This window comes from Electrophorus electricus, chromosome 26 (assembly GCF_013358815.1).
Source record: "Electrophorus electricus isolate fEleEle1 chromosome 26, fEleEle1.pri, whole genome shotgun sequence".
Lineage (NCBI taxonomy): Eukaryota > Metazoa > Chordata > Actinopteri > Gymnotiformes > Gymnotidae > Electrophorus > Electrophorus electricus.
Genome location: NC_049560.1, coordinates 3452831 through 3470910, shown reverse-complemented (window position 1 = coordinate 3470910; position 18080 = coordinate 3452831). Strand labels below are relative to the sequence as shown.

The following is an 18080-nucleotide window of genomic DNA, read 5'->3' as shown; positions in this document are numbered from 1 at the left end:
AATGGGTTCCTGGTCACTTCACGTTTGACTCTTCTCAAATCTTTGGCAGTTAATTTGCGTCTTCTTTTTTTTTCTCTCAACACATTTCTTGCGACCCTGTTGACTATTTAAACAAAATATTTGATGGTTCTGTGATCATGCCCCAGTAATCTTAAGAGTGCTGCATCCCCCTGAAAGACTTTTTACCATTTTTGACTTTCCAGAGTCAGTTAAATCTCTTTTTTGGCCCATTTTGCCTGAGGAAAAGAAGCTGCCTAATATTTTTGCACACATTGATATAGGGTGTTGATCTCCTTAGGCCACACCCTCCCTCATTACACAAACACACATCACCCGATATGCTTAAATCCAATAAGCATTCAAGTTTATACAGCTTGGCGTTGGAAAATATGCATAAAAATGATGATATGGTCAAAATACTCTCTGGCCTAATAATTGTGCACACAGTGTATATATGAAGCAGCAAGAATAATGTTGTTAATTGTTATTAATGATAAAATTATACAATTTTAAAACTTCACTGATACTCCATTCTCTTAGAATGCTTACTCTACATTATTAAAGATATAAAGTGATACTAATTTATGTAGTAAGTAGATGTCGTAAAGGAATGAGATTGATAAATGTTTGTTCTTTTTTGTTGCTGCTAAGCTAAAGCTTCCAAACGTAAGCTCTGAATACGCGTAAATGTTCTGCAACTGCGTTAGCATATTCTTGCTCGCTTAAAATCCCCAAAACGACTTGCGTTTTTGTATAGCAGCGACTGCTCACTCAGTGCGACATCTAGTGAAGTAATCAAGAAATTGCCTCGTTAAATTAGTTCAAGCCTCTCCACTATGGCATCTTGTCAAATGAGCTTTTTTTATTTATTTATTTATTTTTATTTGAAGTGGCTAATTATTTAAAAATAAAATCTTAAAAAACACTTGAAAGACAAAAATTATTATTTTTTTTAAATCAGTTTAATTAATTGCACACATAAATGACATGTTAGAGTATGACTTCCTTAGAATGTTTACATTTTCTCAAAACAGGGACAGCTGAATACTTGTTCCTAAGGCCAAGTCCAGTGTTGAGGACATGACAGTGTTTCAGTGATTTATATAACTCTTATGAATGTGGCAATAGCCACCCACTAACATTTCAGTTATCTAATTCCACCCACTTCAGCAATTGGAGGCAATTCAGAATTTGATAAAATATTATTTATTATTTTTTTTATTGGCTTTTAATATGAACATATAAAAAGACACAACAAACAAAACATTTACATCAAGGATTGCAAGCCACTGCCCATGCTGTCATAAGCACTGTAAGAAGGGATGCCACCACTGAAGTTTCCTCCTACCCCAAAGAACCGAGAATCAAACCCTACATTTTTAGCCTCACCTAGCAGGTTACTCAAGCATTCTATACCCCCTGACTGTTGCAAAGCTGAAAGTGTGTTTTGGTGTTACAAAATCATCCACTGGACACATCAGCCTTTTTCTACCCACTTCTCTTAGAATGGATCTGCATATAAGAAGCCTGACGTGAAGGTCCTACATTTTAGCTGCAGAAACGAAGAGAGAGAGAGACCACACAAATGTAGTCCAAACCGAGGCACTAACTACCACAGGGACGTGCAGAGAAAATATGCCATAACCAGTTTCTCTACTAAAACGTGAAGTTGGGAGTATTGTGAAGGCAATACATGGAAGACCATGCTCTCACACACACACACACACACACACACACACACACAATTAAATTTGACTTTATCCATGGCCAAGACATTCCCTTGCACAAATGGAATACAGTACTGAGTGTCTTTTCAAGTCAGATTTAAGGATGATGTGGGGGGGGGGGGGGACAAAAAAAACCAAAAACTAAGGCGGCAAGCATGCCACCCAGAGCAGTGGAAATTATGCAGTGGTTTCAATAAACTTGATTTTTCAAATTAAAAGCATGAAATTTAACTTTTCATTGAAAATGAAAACGCTTTTAAAACAATAAACAAATGATCTCTTTTTGTGCGAATCAAATCAATAACGTACAGAATGCTTAAATCAAGGATCACTACTAATGAATCAAATGACAAAACATGTGAAGGAAGTCTGACTAATGACTTGAGTGTCTTTTCAAGGGGATCACCATCCTGCAGACACGGGCTCACATACTAAATATCATCACAATTAGAGTGCTGTTCAGGGATCTGTTCCTTTCGCCCCCTCTACATAACTGCACTTATTAGCATTTGATAGGAACAAGTGATCCCAGATTCTAACTGAAGTCACGGACACGAGTTCTGAGAACAGGATAAAGTCTCAGTGATATTCCTGCCACTGTCCACATGCGAGCGGAGTACCCAGGCCCCATTAAGTGGCTGAGTACAGTGAAATCTCCCACCTTAAAAACGAACGGATGGGCAACCAGCCAAGAGCCTGTGCAAATAAACAAGCCTGATAAGCACAACATTTCTGTTCCTTATGAGAGAAAAAAACAAAAACAAAACCTCCACTCTTCTTAAATGCCAGGCCATTTTAAAAGGCAAACAATAAAACCAAAAATGAAGTCTCATTTTGATGACAAAAAAAACAACAAACAGAACATTAGAAGAATATTGCATGTTATATGAATTCCAACTTCACATCAGAAAATGTACCCATCTCACGACAAAACATAACATCCCAACAGCACTTCTGATTCACAGGGTTCACAGTGGAAACAAACTCTCCCCATCATTCGGAAATCAAAAATAAAGGTCCCACTGCAAAAAAAAGCATCACACAGAAAAGCTAACCCATAGTCAGGTGCCTACTGTTCATGCTGTCAGTAAAAGTCCAGGAACTGAAGCTGTCTATGGCCACTTGGCTTCTTGGCATTGGGTGGGCGTCTGCACAATCCCCTCTGCCCCCACCACCACCTCTACCCCTGACAAATTAAAAGTCCTCATTTAAAGCAGTCTTACTTGATCTAAATCATTGCTCCCCTTCACAGTCTTAACCGAGTAACCCAATAGAAGTGGGAATCAGAGACCTGCAATCATCAGATAATGCTCTAATACATAATAATTATGCCCTACTGTACAGTATTTACCTGCAGGAACATCAATTCCAAAAAGGATCACTAACTGAAATCCTCGTGTTCCAAATGTTGACCTTTGACGTTTATTTAGTTAATTATGCGCAAACCAGATTGGAAATCCAATGCTTATGGCAAAGTTCAGGGATGTTTTAGTTCAACATGTAAGGGCACTACAAATAATGCAGTGAATGAGTTTTCCCTCCAGTGTTACCGCGCACATGCGCGCGTGCACACACACACACACACACACACAAAAAGAATCTCAAATCAAGTCAGGTTTGCCTTTAGACTGAGGTAGGTTGTCCATTTCTGTGAACAAAGGAGCAATAGAAGGGAAAACAGAAAAATACATGGAGAGAAAAAAAACAAAAACAAAAACAAAACAACAAACACCCCTTAGTTTCCAAATCCGACTGAACCATGCATGATTCCTGGAACATCCCAAAGTCGTTTTGGCTTTTTGTTGATGGCAACTGTATAATATATCAAAGCCTAATGACAATGCCTCCATATTTAGTTGTGGGTGGTACAGTCAGAGGGAAACAAAAAACAAAAAAAATAAAATTAAATGAAATCGGTACGGCTTTTGATCTAGTGATATTGCCAATATTTGGAGAAGAGCAGTATCTTTTATAAGCATCTCCTCGCACAGCTGAACAATGGTAAAAGCTAAAAATGCCTGATTGTGAGCTTAAGTGGTTTGGGACAAAAAAGACAGTGAAAGTGAATGAGAAAGGAATGCGGGTGTTTGTAACTCCTCCGTAGTAATTTAAAGGGAGAATACGGTATTCGGATGCTGAGGAGGAGAGAGAGAGAGCGAGAGAGAGAGAGGATGGCTTTTAGTGGGCATCTGTGGGTTTCCAGTGGTGTCATGGGGATGCCCATCTGCTCCAGAGGTCAACAGCTTAGGTTTGTGCATGTGTTCATGTGTCTGCAAGTGTTTCGGGGCAAACATGTTTTAGGAGAGGAATAAACAGGGGGCGAGGGGCTGGGGGTGGGTGGGGATGACTTCTGAAATTCCAGGGCTCAGATCTGACCCGTGCCCCCCCCCCCGCCCTCAATCCCTCTCAGTCTGCAACTTCATCCTGCCTCAGTACGCAGTGACCAGGTCTTTGTCATAATCGTATCGGCCCCTCTTAGGAGGTGGACTGTCCTGGCTGTCTTCCGTGTCCTCGCTGTCCCCGGCCCCCCCTCCCCCCTCCTCGTCTGACGAGTCGTCCAGAGTAAGGTCCACCACGGCCCCACCTCCCGAGGTACTGCCCGTCCCGGCCGAGCCCACTGCCGGCCCGCCCGGCGCCGACTTCCCCGTCTGGCTCGTGCTGCTGTGCGCTGGGGAGTGGCCGTTTGCCTCAGGGACGCCTGCCGTGAAAAGACGACATGCAAGACAGATTAACAGGGGCTCCAAGAAATCAGACTTCTTATATACCAAAATAAACAGCTCAAATAGAATTACGCAATCCCTCTTTTATTTAGAGGTCTGGCAAACACGAGAATCTTTTTTTTATTTTAAGAACACAAGAACATCTTACATATATCCACCAGAGGGTAGTCTGGAGTGTGGCTTCTTTCCCGCTCCCTCTCCTTGTCTTTCTCATCCCTAATGGGCCTCCACGAGCCATCAGTCAAGTACTCGATCTCCTCCACGTCCTCCGTTTCCTTCAAGATCTCCGACAGCAAGCTGAAGGTGAGGGGGAAAAAAAAAACAAAACAGGCAGCTTGTAGTCGACGGCATCTCCGCTGGCATCAGGGCACACGGCGTCACCCTCGACTCACCCATCAATGGTGAGCAGCTCGTACGGAGCAGGCTTGTCACACACGGGACAGGTCCACGTGGGCTTCTTTTCGTTCATTTGCAGGAAGAAGACGGCGTCGAAACACTGCAGGTGCGCGCAGGTGAGAGCCCGACACGGCACCCCTAGCCGCATCTTCACCAGCTGATGAGAGGCAGAGTCAGGAGTGCATCATTTACAGTTCCCCAGAAATGTCAGTTCATCGATATATATGTCTTCAAACGCAGCTCACTAGTCGTTTTTAATATCAGGGAGGAAAGACGTTCCATCTTTAGCCATCCCTTTTGTTGCAAGGATATACCTGGCCATACAAAGCTTGTCAAACAATAACCTGATTTTTTTTACTTCAGCTCCAAAACAGAAGTTGAAAGGGCCAAAATGCTCAAGTATCTCTTTAAAGTCAAAGACTTAATGCTTGTTGTGCTACTATTAGATTTTTTTTTACCACTGCTGTTAAAAAGGTAACTCATGTCACACATGGGAGATGAAATGGAAAAGTATAAAAGGCAAAAAAACATACTGGGCAGATGAGAGACACTCGTAGTCCTGTAGTAGCTATCTCGCTCTCAGGATCAAAACGCAACTTGTCCTGAACTGCAAGCAAGCACACACAGCAACGACTCGCACAAGTTCACCTTAAATCCATCTAACATTCGCAGAGAGACGGTCATAGAAGAAAGTACCACGAAAAACACTATAATGGCTGCCATAATGCTGTGGCCTCACAAGCGCACGTGCCAAATGTAGGGGCAGGGGTGGGGTTTTAAAGACAGCGACTCACTGCGCTCGCGGCATCGCTCTGCACTCTCCACTGAGCAGTGTTTGAGCTGGTTGAAGAGCTCGGCAGACGTGAAGACCCTCACCAGGTACACAGCCACGGAGTATCTCTGCAAACGTGATGAGAAGCCATGCCCACTTAGTGACCACAGCGCTCACGTTCTTTGAGCATAACGGCAATTTGCAGACCTGCTTCCCTTATCACCAAGCTAATTTGGTTCATGGTGGGTTAAAAATAAATAAATTAATTTTTGTTAATAATGAGGTCATGCTACAATAGCCTGAGGAGCCAAGTAAAGGACAAGGGTTTGATTTCTCTCTGCCATTGTTTTCTTCTGTGGAGGCAAAGCCCATAAAACAATGACAAGGTTCTTTGCATCTGCCCAACATTCTAATACAGTAACCAACTCAACAGCTTAATCAAGTTGTTTAGGTGTCATCTGATGTGTCCATTTTAAATGATAACACAAATAAAACATGATTCTTAGCAGCATTTTAATACAAATATTATTTGTATGAATCCCTTAGACACACACCATTATCTTGAGAAAGAATATGAAATTATATATATAAAAATATATAAAAACAACTCAAATCTAGATTTTAAAGCTTTTGTCCACTTTTGGATGCAAATGTCCACAGTAGCCTCCTGAGAAGACTTGAAATAAAAATACACTAGACTGATCTGTTCAAGCGCTAGTCTTCGGAATATCTTTTAGCAGACTACCTTTCCAAAGTTGCCCCATGTGATGGTGACCCGGTTGGTGGCTGTGGAGAGATGGAGCCAAGGGGTGATATTAATTGGACGACAGGGTCGACGAGGTTCCACACCTGGTTTATTGGACGGGTAGTAGCCCTGGAGATGACAAGTGACAAAAGAAATGGCAAGAAAAAATTCAAAAAGATTAGGAGAAGCAGATCAAGTAGGCCTTATTAAAAATAAAAATGTTAAATGTCCTTGTATTGTGTTTAAATTAACTTGACCTTAAGGGTCCTATTTATTCCAAATAAAAAGACCCTAACCACTTCCCCTACTCTTAAAGAAAGATTATAAGTTAACTTTAAAATATAGATAGAAACAAAAAGACCTCAACCTCAATTAAAAAGTAGCTACATCATTTAGGGACAGTTTCTCAGACCCAGATTAAGCCTAAACCTGCATTAAAAAGAATTTCTAATGATTCATCATTTGCACCGCAGGTGTAATCCAGGTACAGGAAAACAGCCCTTACAATAATCATTTACTTGCACCAAATGATCCCATGCAAGCAGAAGTAGCTAGGGAGAGTGAGGAAGGTGAACTAACATGTCCTTTCAGGCCAGATTCATACGTCACTTGTATTCACCAAATGAATTGCCCCTGTCATGCCATGAAAGTAACCAAAACCCAAGGTTCATGAAACCCAGATAGACCTCCTTACCGGAACATGACAGTAGGACTGATTCACTTTGACAGCGATATTTGGAGGGTATTGATCCTCCTGGACACCAATAGAGTCTGTATAACAGATTCTGAAAAAGATCATTAAGACAAAGAATTTCAGAGCCATTTTTCATATCATATCTGATATTCAACAATAACAACAACATGGTTTAGAAAGGAAGCTTGGATGAACAAATGGCAGATGTTCTGATAGACTTGCCTAAGAACCACCTGGACTGATTTCACTCCTGGGCGAAGTTCACTAAGAACAAAAAGGACAGAAAATAAAGTTTATACTTTTACCATTTCATTTTGCCTTATCATCATTTACATTGTAAATGTGTAAACATACAGGCAAATGAAACACTATAAAAACACACTGCACAGAGGAGACCCATATCTTTTTTATTCCTTTCACTGCTATTTCTCACCTGGAGTTTCGGATCTGGTCCACCTGGCTCTGTGTTAATTCAAAAACACACTGACTATCCTGTAGTTTCTCACTGTTTTGAGCAACTGCAAAGCATGGCAAGATTGGATCAAAAATCAGATTTGTAACACGGCAACAAACAGAGTGACAATGAGGACCCGTCACACTTTCTTAAGCAACGTGACGTACTTAGCTCTGTGGGTGGCAACAGTGTTTCTAAGTTGTGGTAGAAAGGTAAGGGCACTAGTTTAACTTCGGCAGCCGGCGGAGCTGGCAGCTTGGGCATGCCGTTGAGGTAGTCTGTGCCCTGCATCGCGCCTCGGGGGGAGGAACTGAGAGTCGGGTAGGACACCGCCGTCACTCCCTCTGGGCGGCGGGCGGCCAGCCACCCGGAGGCCTTGGGGAAGCGCGTCTCGTAAAGCTGCCGGACGTGCTTCAGGAGCTCGGGGCTGTATTCCGTCTGCACGAGCCTCAGCGCTCTGCCCACCAGGTCCTGCTTTAGCCCACTTTTACTGCGTCCCATTGAGGCCAGCAGAGTCTGTAGGTCAGACACCCGGAAACTCTTCACCATGTTCTGTCCGCGGCATAAGCAGCAAGAGGATGGAGAAAGGAGAACAAAAACAAATGGAACACATGTTAAAAATGTCATCGCACAATCCGTAAGCATCTCAACAACCAGACATATGGTTTATGCATATGTGTCTTGTTCACTTATTTACAACACGCCATGACTGGTACAAAACGATGTATACCTTACTTGCCTTTTTATAAATAATTAAATATAGCTCTTATTTTCTCTTCATAAATTGACTGACAAATGAAGAGAGGGTCATCACGTGAACTGATCCCGTAGGTGCTCATGACTAGCATCATGAACGAAGAAAATATTGCTTAACTCACTTAGCTAAGCATTTAATACGGCTCATGCGAAATTTCAATCTCGCCTGCAAAGAACCAAAGCGTTGGCATTTTATTTAAAGGACAATGCTGCAAATGATGCATCGACTGTCCAAAGTACCCAATATAGCCAGCTGCCTCCAAACCCATGTCTGTTTTCAGCAACATGGTAGGTTAACTTACACTAGGCAACCATGCACTCTCATAAATACAGGCCAACGTTGTGTGCCGTACACTAGCAAAGGGCTAGCCAAGAAGCATGGGTGCTATCATGCAGTGCGAGCACGGGAAGGCACCGGATGAACCGACACAAGTCATTTATTAGTCTCACTTCTTGTTGTCACAACGTCCAACCTGATATGTCAGGAGTGTGTTAAATGACAGCCGCATCTACCTGGTAAATGTTCACATTCGCAAGTAGTTGTGACAGCCAACGGTCGGACCTCGTTGCCTTGGTTTCGCGCCTACATTGTGAGCGACTGTTTTTAACATCATTCATCTCCACCAGCGTTAGCTTAGCTTGGCTCCAGGCAGACAAGTGAGACAGCTAGGCTAGCTAAGATAGCTAAGCTAGTTAGCTAAGCTACGTCCCCTGCCCCGGCACAGGCACAACTGCCAACGCAGTTTAAGGGAGTACCAGTAAAAACAAATTAGGATAACATTACACAGCCTCCGATTCGGTTTTAATTACGTTCAGATGAAAAGCAACCGGTCTCTCTTGGCCTTGTTAGCGCTTTTATTTTCCTCACGAAAAAGATCTCATCTACTTACCATCGCTTCTACCAGTTCAGCCGCCATCTTCACAAAGCAGCCCCGCGAGAGCCTGAAGCGAAAGGCAGCGGCGCGCCAATGAAAAGCGCAGAAGGCATTCGGCTACGCCGCGGAGCGTCCAATCGGCGACCGCGAAGTCATAACATGGGCCGGGTTAAGGGAAAAGGGGCGTGATTGCGAGGGTTTAAAAAGACAGTGCGCTTTTCAAAAAAAGAAAGCTCGCAGCTAGGTCTACCTTACCTGATAGGCCTCTCGTTCTTGTAAAGCTGTCCGGTGCTGTCTGAACCTCGTAGTCTAACTCGCCCACTTTAATAGCCCGGTGTAAGGGCGAAAGCGCGGCGTATTTTTAATTCATACTCAACGTGAGTATGGTGCATTCCGCGTGAAGTGGAAAGGAGCGCATGGCTCCGTCGACTCCATTCCGCACAGAGAAAATCCATTTCATGAGTTGTAGGAATCCAAACACCGAGGAATATATGCTTTGTTTAATTTTTACGTTCAGTTATTTTGAGCCCCCATTTAAACAACAATGCAGAGATTCATCAATAGGTTACGATCCTAACACATCGTAGAATACTCTAAGATACATCAGAGCTCTTTACCTGCGACGACAATGAAGAAAATGGCTTAGGAGAATGGACAAATCTGTTTTACACATTCCTCACCCAACTCCATCTCATGTTTTACTTGCCCACTGCAAGTGGTGGGGGAGGGGAAGAATGTTGAGAACACTGGTGTGAAAGAATCAGGGCTATGAATTGTCAGTACTGGTCTGATAAGGGAAAACCTCCTGGATTTAATTTGCACAAGGAGGCCAACAACAAAGTCATTTTCACCAACTAAGTGACAACAGTAATATATTATATAAAGATGCTTGTACTAATATATATTTAAGTGGTTTTGTGATCAAAGATCATGCATCGTTTGAGGAAAATCAGTACATTTAAATTTTAAATCTGTATTAAATCTGTAATTGATCTCAGCACAAGGCTGTCTCTGGGAAAGCAATAACCCAAGCTGTGACCTTATGCAAATATTATATATATATATATATATATATATATATATATATATATATATATATATATATATATATATATATGATGCAGATTAATTAAGACTTTATCCCAGAACAAGTTTTTCTTCATGGGAACTGTTATCCATTTTTCTACTACTTATGTGATGTTGCATGGTCTGCCAGGTTGGTAGCTTTTAGGAACACTCACCAGCACATTAGTATTTCTTAACGATACACCCCACGGTTCGTCTCGGCACACCTAATGCTTTGGCTGTGGGCTTGCTTTGCTCAGATTTTTCAGCCATGTGATGGTCTACCTCTCTGGCATCCTCACTTGACATGGACACGCCACATTTAGAATCATCTCTGGACCTTTTTGTATAGCTCTCTCGTGCACGAAGTAATGATGCAATGACACTTCTGGCTAAGAAACCACTGAGCAGATGGGGAGACGATGCATAAAACAGTCTGCAATTCCCAGATGGTTCTTTCGGTACAGCTGTATGTACCCTTGAAATAAAGCCTCTGCACTTTAATCTCAGAGACATTGTTTACTATCCAATTTATTGGAGTACAAAACTCCATTACTGTCCCTTCACTTGGGGACTGCACTGTGAATAACCTCTGATCTGTTTTGGATTCCTGCATTTTAATAGTTTTGTCTTACAAACAATTGTTCATGTATCATTCTTACACTAGCAGTATGAGAATGTTTGTTTGTATCTTCATTTTTATAATATAAATATAACCAAGGTGTCACAAGGTATTTTATTTTGTTGGCTCAGCCCCACCTGAAGTCACACATATATTAGATGTGTTGGTGTAATTGAGGAGATTAAATTCGATGGTGTGGACAGAAGTTGATTTTGAAATGATCCAGCTGTTATACTCATTGTTATCAACAGACTTCACTGGAGCCTTTGGCACCATCACTAGATAGTAACGCTGCAACAGAGCCTGTTTCTTAATAAATTATCTGAAGTAACCACATACTCAGTTTCAGCTGAAATCATTAAAAAAATTTTTTTTACATTTTAAAATTAAGTCAGCATCTGGTGATTGATTAAGAAGCCAACCAAGTCAAAACATTATTGATGCTAACAGATTAATAACAAAAGCACTGAGTCTGAAAAGGAATGTTTTATTAAAGTAAAACAGTAACACCTTTCTGGTGAATTTAGAGTCTTATCAAATATATTCAGTCAATTGATGTCTCACAGATCAAGTGTAGAGATGAAATGCATTTAATGAAAAAAAGTCTCAATTTCGAGAGCCCACAAACGTAGTGTTAAATTAGCTGAAACACTGGCTAAAGGAACGCATGTTTCAACAGCATGGCACTAACATTAAAAGCAGCGGATGTCCAGGAGATAAGAACAGCATTGAGCAAAGTGATAATACTGAGCAATAGAAATTGCAAGCATTAAGCAAAATAGTACTTATGATCCTGCATAGTTGCACAAGACCATATCCCCATGCGGAACTGCAGCGCTTCAGCCACTTTCAAGATCTTTAAGACATGCGAGCACGAGAAGGCATTTTCAGGTACATCTCCATTTTGAAGATCAGGTACACATTCTGAACAGTTTCATGAGAGAAAAAAGGAATTACAGCTGGCACATTAAAAAACAGGCAAGTCATATACTCATCTCCAATGTAAAAAAAAAAAGTTCCCAGTAACTGAATCGTGTCAGTTTCGGATGAATGTCAAATATCTCTTAAAACACCCGCAAGATACACCTTTACATTTTGTATGAAAATCTAGATAATTCCAACAAAACAAAAATATGAATTCATGGCTTCTGTTCTGGAACACAAAGGGTGCAGTTCTGCAAGGTGTCTTACATAGTGTTACAAAGCAGTGTAAATAAAATGCTTGGCAAAGTGCCACTATTATAGTGTGAGTAGCATCGCATCAAGATGACTCATCCAGTAAGATCATTTCTATTCCTGCAGATATGACTGTACTGTATGCGATGCAACATGTTTCTGCGATGCAGCTTGTAAACAAAAGTACACCGGACTCCATCAAACAACTGTTCTGTCTTCTCGTTGTAGGTTTGTCATTATTGTACATTTTGTCGTGCCTTTACGTGTTGAGAAATGAGTTACCCATTTGGGGCAGTGGAAAAAGTACACTCCGGCTCCATCTACAATTTGCTGACAGGGGCGGGGGTCCCCCTCTTTTACCACGGGCTGTTTTCTGGATAACTGGGCACAGCGGCTGGGTACTGTGGAAGACTGGGACCACTCTCCGCAACGGCTTTAAAGCCAGCTTCTCTAGCAGGAGCACTCTTCCACACACCAGTGCTCCACTCATCCTGGGCACGCTGCAGGCTGCCTCCCCCACCACGGTACAGCCGGTGAACCTGAAATGACACATACAAAAGTGTCACCTTCGCCACACTGTTTAACTTATTGTTCTGCACAGCCATCATCTAACATTAAACGACTCTGCACAGCACGAATCCAACGATGACAATGCTACCACAAAGTGGCGCTCCCCACTGCAGTGTATTTAGACAGCGGAAAGAATGTATTACGTCTACAAACTGGTCGTTCAGTACAGGACCACGCGTGACGTCAGGCCTAAAGTGTTTCATGCGTCAGACTCACCCTGATGAGCGCCAACACCATAAGTGCCGAGACACCCGTGAAAAGCAGAGCCGCGAAGAGCATAATCACTCCGGAGCCCACGTTAGTGCTGAAAAACGTCACTGTTGCTATCCAGCCACTAGAGGGAGGTATAAGGCAGGGACAGGAAGACAGAGGCTGTGCTCAAAATGACCTACTAAACACTACTCACATACTGACTGGGCCCCAAATCAGTATTCAGTATGCAACCGACATGTTTTTCCAGTACACAAAAGACACGCGGATGATCTACTACTCCAGCCAAATGTTCCAGTATGCGACCAGCACCATCTTTGTGGTCTACAATATGCTGTCATGTAACAGTGGCAGAAAATCTTTCACTAGAAGGCGGGCACCTTTATACGTTCACGTGATCTCATGGTATAGTTTGGGTCCGTTTCATAACGTATACTGTACTGTATACTACTATGGAGACTAGTACGCAGTACACAGTAGGCAATTACAAACATAGCCAGGGTTAGTCATTACCTTGCCTTTTATCATTGCCCTAACATTTACACAAATCATGTGATGATGACTATTAGAATTCATAAATCTCCCAGGTTGAACTAAACCTTGGGAATACCAACAACCTGAAAAAACTGTGGGGATTAAGCTCTATTGATAAGAATTCACAGAAGGGCTATTTTCTCATGAGCCCATTTTAAAAATCATCAAAAATACACTAGTGCAAGAAAATAAGAGTCAAAACCGCTGACATTATGAAAATTTCCCTTGGGTTGTTTACCTGTAATAAACACTCATAGCTTTCGTCATATGAAAAATTGCACGCTGCATCCCTAATGTGTTTGGCCCATACTCACCTTGCACCCCAGCCATTAAATCCTAAAGTCTGTATTAAGGCAAGAACACACTGAAGGAAGAAAATAAAGAAGAATGCCATGAAGTTACATGAACTGTCAGCCCTGCAGAAAGAGAAAAATCAACGAGTTTGAAATGCTGTTTATTTAGACACATTGGCTATATACCTCTGCTCCCATTTCCTCTGCGGTTACCTGAATGCCTTGTAAAGGGCCCTGAACCAACAGATGTAACTGCAGGGGCTGAACAGCAGTAGCCAGAGAAGCGCAAATCCAAAGTTAGCCACACCGCCCCCGCCAGCCCACCAGGCTATGCAAGACACCACGTTCACGCACAGCGTAACCGAGTACACTGGGAAGAAAGCAGCACGAAGCAACAGCATTTTTAATGAGAGTTCACGGAGACTCGGCTAATAAGGCTGCAAAGTCACAGATTATCGCGGTCTCAGTATAAGTTTCCGCCGCTTACACATCCAAAGGTAGTAAACTCTGCGAACGATCTGGCGATGAACTTCGGGAATTTCCTCGTCGAAGTTTTGGTAGAAGCATGGCTTAATGCGCAAAAATCCAGGAAGAGGTGGAAAGTTGTTGACCCGTTCTGAGAGGACAAAAAGGAAATCTCATCTAGACAGGTGCTGGACTCAATGAAGTTACGAACGAGTACTTGTCTAGTCTTAGAAATATACAAAGTTGATCAGTTTCCGCCACACCAGGCTACTCACCCGTCATTGTGATATTACTGCAGTTATCGTGTAAAACAAATACATAAAGGAAAGAAAAAGATAAATCAATATAATCACAGTGAAATCGCCAAAGTACTATTAACGTCAAGTAACTGTTTTCTGAAATATAACATCATCTGAATTGTTAAACGTGCACGACCCACTATCTTAAGTTGCTTGCACATCGCCTTCTTCTATATATTAGTGAGTGGTTAAGTATTAGTAAATCATAGGACTCATGTCAGCTAGATAGTTTCAAAAGGAAAAACGAAAAGTGAAAACTACTAACCAGATTGCACAATAAAACTTAGCCTGCGGCTTTGCTTCATGAGTAGCTAGACTAGCCAACTCGCACGCATGCAACGATAGAGGGAGCTAAACAAATCTCTTTCAGACAGCATAAGGAAGGTATGTAATAAATACCTGATATATTATGAAAGAATCATTCTCACTGCAATTATATAGCCTATGTAACGCTAACACCTACCTGTTAGGACGCTGAGGCTAACGTCGAGGATGCACCTCGGTCGCTCGGTTCCGTAAAAAACGGGAAATCGGTTCATTCCACTTGTAGGAAATGTAGTCCAAAGAGCCGTGCAATAGCTTTCTTCAGCTCGCCCAAAAATGCGTGAAACTACAGATCCCATACCAGGATTTTTAAAACTCGGGACTGCTTGAAAAAGCGCTATTGGTCGATTTGCATTTTAGGCTTCCTTTTGCATTTTAGGTTGCATGCGAATAAACGTTTTCGTGTGCCGCCTCAGTGCCTTGTTAGTAGCCCAGTGTTCAGTCCTCATAATAACAACCATTTCACCAACAGCACGAAAGATTTAGTGAAAACGTTGTGTTTCTCATTCTGATTTTTTTGTTCCTATTTAGTGCATGAGAGCTTTTCAGTGCAGTTGTCCAAAACGGCCCCCAAGAGTATTTTATCAATCGAAACGCCATCAAATTTCCTTTGGATTCCGTCAAAACGATTGAATTAAAGTAGTGGTCATTCCTTCTGGGGTAAATATGTTCAGCACAGTTGGACCAAAACTGGCCTAGCTGTAGCAGCCAATGTTAGAACCGGGCCATCTTTCGTCTGCTATCTGGGTATGACATAACAGTGCTGTAGGAAATAACATAGTTCTTTGCCAAAGTGTCATTTGGCTGAAATTTTATGGGGTTTATGCCCAGAGAATGCTATAAAAAGTAATAAATAGCATTATCAACGGAAATGTTTTAGAGAGATGTCAGAGATAATTTTAGCTTGAATTGCTTCGGCGTTGTAGGGGTTATAGACGTGTGGATCACTGCTTGCCTTCCTCATATTGGATTGAACGCAGTCTTCATCTTGCTTCACCTAACACAAAGTGGAGCTACATAAATCATTTTGTGTGCATTCTGCAGAATCTAAGATATTGGAAAGTGCGTCATGGCAAGAAACAGTTCCACCCAGGAAAATAATGTCACAACATCTTCCCCAAGCTGCTAAACTGCATCACTCAGACAGTATTCCAAGTAACAGTTGGTCCCCTGAGCCACAACAAAAAACATTAGTCATACTTTATTCACATTCACATTCAGAAGGAACTTGGCACTATGATATCTTTTTTCTTAATCCATAAATTATTCTTGGTTGGTTTTTGTGGTTAGTTACACTCCATCTGGGTTGCTCCAGACACCCTGGACACATATTTTTAAGAAGTATGCTTTGGTTAAAGAACGGCTCCAGGAGTATGGGACAAATGTTCAGGTTTAAAGATAAAACCTCCCGTCTTTTTTTTCCTAATTGTTAGTAATGCTATGACAATGTTTTGGGAATTGTACCCTTCAGATGGATGTGGAAATATAGAGAGTTATTTTTAAAAAATGAAAGGTTCCATCATGTTTTCCTGATGTAAGCAATGCAATGAACAAAGTAAAAATAATTTTAAAATGGAAATTATTTATAAATGGTATTTTATTGTTGTAAGATGAAATGTAGCAGTGACATTTTACTTATTTCTGTTTTAATATCAAAATATTACATATACTGTTGGAGAAAGTTATCCAAAATACTAAAAGTGGTGCATTAAAGCTATTGAAGAAATTGCAACAGTTTGTCATATAGCCCATGTTAGGTTGTAAATAAAACAAAGACATAATACTTAAAGTAGTTTAGATTGGCAATTGAAGTTTATGTAGCATATTTCATACATTTGGCAAGTACAAATAATAGAGAATAGGACAAGTGATTTAGTAAGACAAAGCATATTTTTTAATTGAAAAAATGTGTAGAGTACAAAAAATGTCTAGATAGAGTACATAAAATGTGCAGATAAAATACATAAAATGTGTAGAGTATATAAAATCAAATAAAAACTAGAGGATAATAATAAAAGGCAAGACAACAGTGCAGTTGCTGAGAGCTAAAACTGGGATCTCAAAGATCCAGGGAACCTTTTCAGATGGTTAATCTTGCTCTTATTGCCACAAGAGTAAGATTGTAATGACCATCTAACTACAAAGTGTGTTCTGGGAGTATTGTTCCAAAGTTCAGTAAATGAACAATTTATTTAGCAAGAATGTATTCCCTTATATTCCCTTATTTATTGCCTAGGTGGAAGTTCTTGGGAAAGAGAACGCTACATGGTGAAATATGTTTGGTGACTTCAGCAGTGATGTGAACTGGAGTGGCGACGTATAGTTGCGGCAGTCAGTACGGTTGGTGTTGTGAGTTATTCCAGTCAGGTTTTCAGACTCATTGTTAAGAAAAAAAAAGCACATCTTAACATTCTCAACAATCCTATCGCGAAACAAGAGCAGCCTAACTTATTTACACTCACTTTGTGCGGACTTATTTTTATTAGAAATGGGATTTTTTTTTTTAAGAAAAGAAAATAACCCACCTCAAAAATGTAATGAAAAAGAAAGATATAACCATTTTTGATGATGATTATACAGAGAAAAAATTATTATATGGAAAAAAAAAATACCACAAAGGAATCTATATTATTTTTTTCAGACTGGAGAGAAGCTCTCTCTCTCTCTCTCTCTCTCTCTCTCTCTCTCTCTCATATATATGTGTGTGTGTATATATATATATATATATAGCAGTTGTTTTAACATGGTACATTGTAATAAACAAGACTGTGTTATCGCCTTGCATTTATTCCTACTTGTCTCCCAACTTCTTACTTCTAATATTACTAGTAATTCAGATGGAGTAACAAATTAACTGTGCAGCTCTCTCTTTGGAGGTAAATAAGATGTTGGTAAAGAAACTTGACAGTATGCTCTTTGTATGAAACTTTTGTAAAATTTGTATGATAAAAGAAAACAAATCAGTGTGGGGAATTAAATGTTCTGGATTTCACAAACCTAAATAATGTATTTAAAATATTTTTCAATCATAAATAAATCAAGAACATTGAGGAATTTTATTCAAAATTATGTTTTTTCTAAAATGATCTTGTTTTTTTATATTATTTTGAAAATTATGATGTCAATAAACTACTAGCCAAACGATCAAATTTCCATAAACAGCTACTGGCCTAACTTTTGTCTATGCAGTTGCTACATCTGGAAAAATAACACATTCTCTACAAAACAAGTTATTACTCTACAAACTGGTTGAGAAACTTAATTTAGCTTTTCACTATATAACAGAGACTTTCACTTAGGAAGGATAAATGGGTGCTTTGGCTGCTACTGCAGGGAGCTGTCTCTGTGGTCTGGTGGTCAGAGTTCAAGTTTACCTCCTATCA

At 40.7% G+C, this 18080-nt stretch overlaps 2 protein-coding genes across 3 annotated transcripts; both read right to left on the bottom strand.

Moving 5' to 3' along the window:
* Positions 1-4108: 4108 nt before the first annotated feature.
* pias4a (protein inhibitor of activated STAT, 4a) lies at positions 4109-9206 on the bottom strand. Its single transcript, XM_027028362.2, has 11 exons — positions 9155-9206; positions 7676-8060; positions 7488-7572; positions 7277-7318; positions 7055-7145; positions 6361-6489; positions 5638-5743; positions 5377-5450; positions 4840-5000; positions 4596-4744; positions 4109-4425 (listed from the first exon to the last, which is right to left on the bottom strand). The coding sequence occupies exons 1-11, from the start codon at positions 9179-9181 to the stop codon at positions 4157-4159; spliced, it is 1518 nt and encodes a 505-aa protein (XP_026884163.1). The 5' UTR covers positions 9182-9206; the 3' UTR covers positions 4109-4156.
* A 2091-nt stretch (positions 9207-11297) lies between these two features.
* On the bottom strand, positions 11298-15094 carry scamp4 (secretory carrier membrane protein 4). Of its 2 annotated transcripts, XM_027028363.2 has the most exons (7): positions 14837-15079; positions 14350-14366; positions 14097-14225; positions 13823-13979; positions 13631-13732; positions 12789-12906; positions 11298-12541 (listed from the first exon to the last, which is right to left on the bottom strand). In XM_027028363.2, the coding sequence occupies exons 2-7, from the start codon at positions 14354-14356 to the stop codon at positions 12359-12361; spliced, it is 696 nt and encodes a 231-aa protein (XP_026884164.2). In that variant the 5' UTR covers positions 14357-14366; positions 14837-15079; the 3' UTR covers positions 11298-12358. The 2 variants fall into 2 exon arrangements, with proteins under 2 accessions (XP_026884164.2, XP_026884165.2); XM_027028364.2 differs by lacking the exon at positions 13631-13732 and having other exon boundaries at positions 14837-15094.
* Between the last annotated feature and the right edge of the window lie 2986 nt (positions 15095-18080).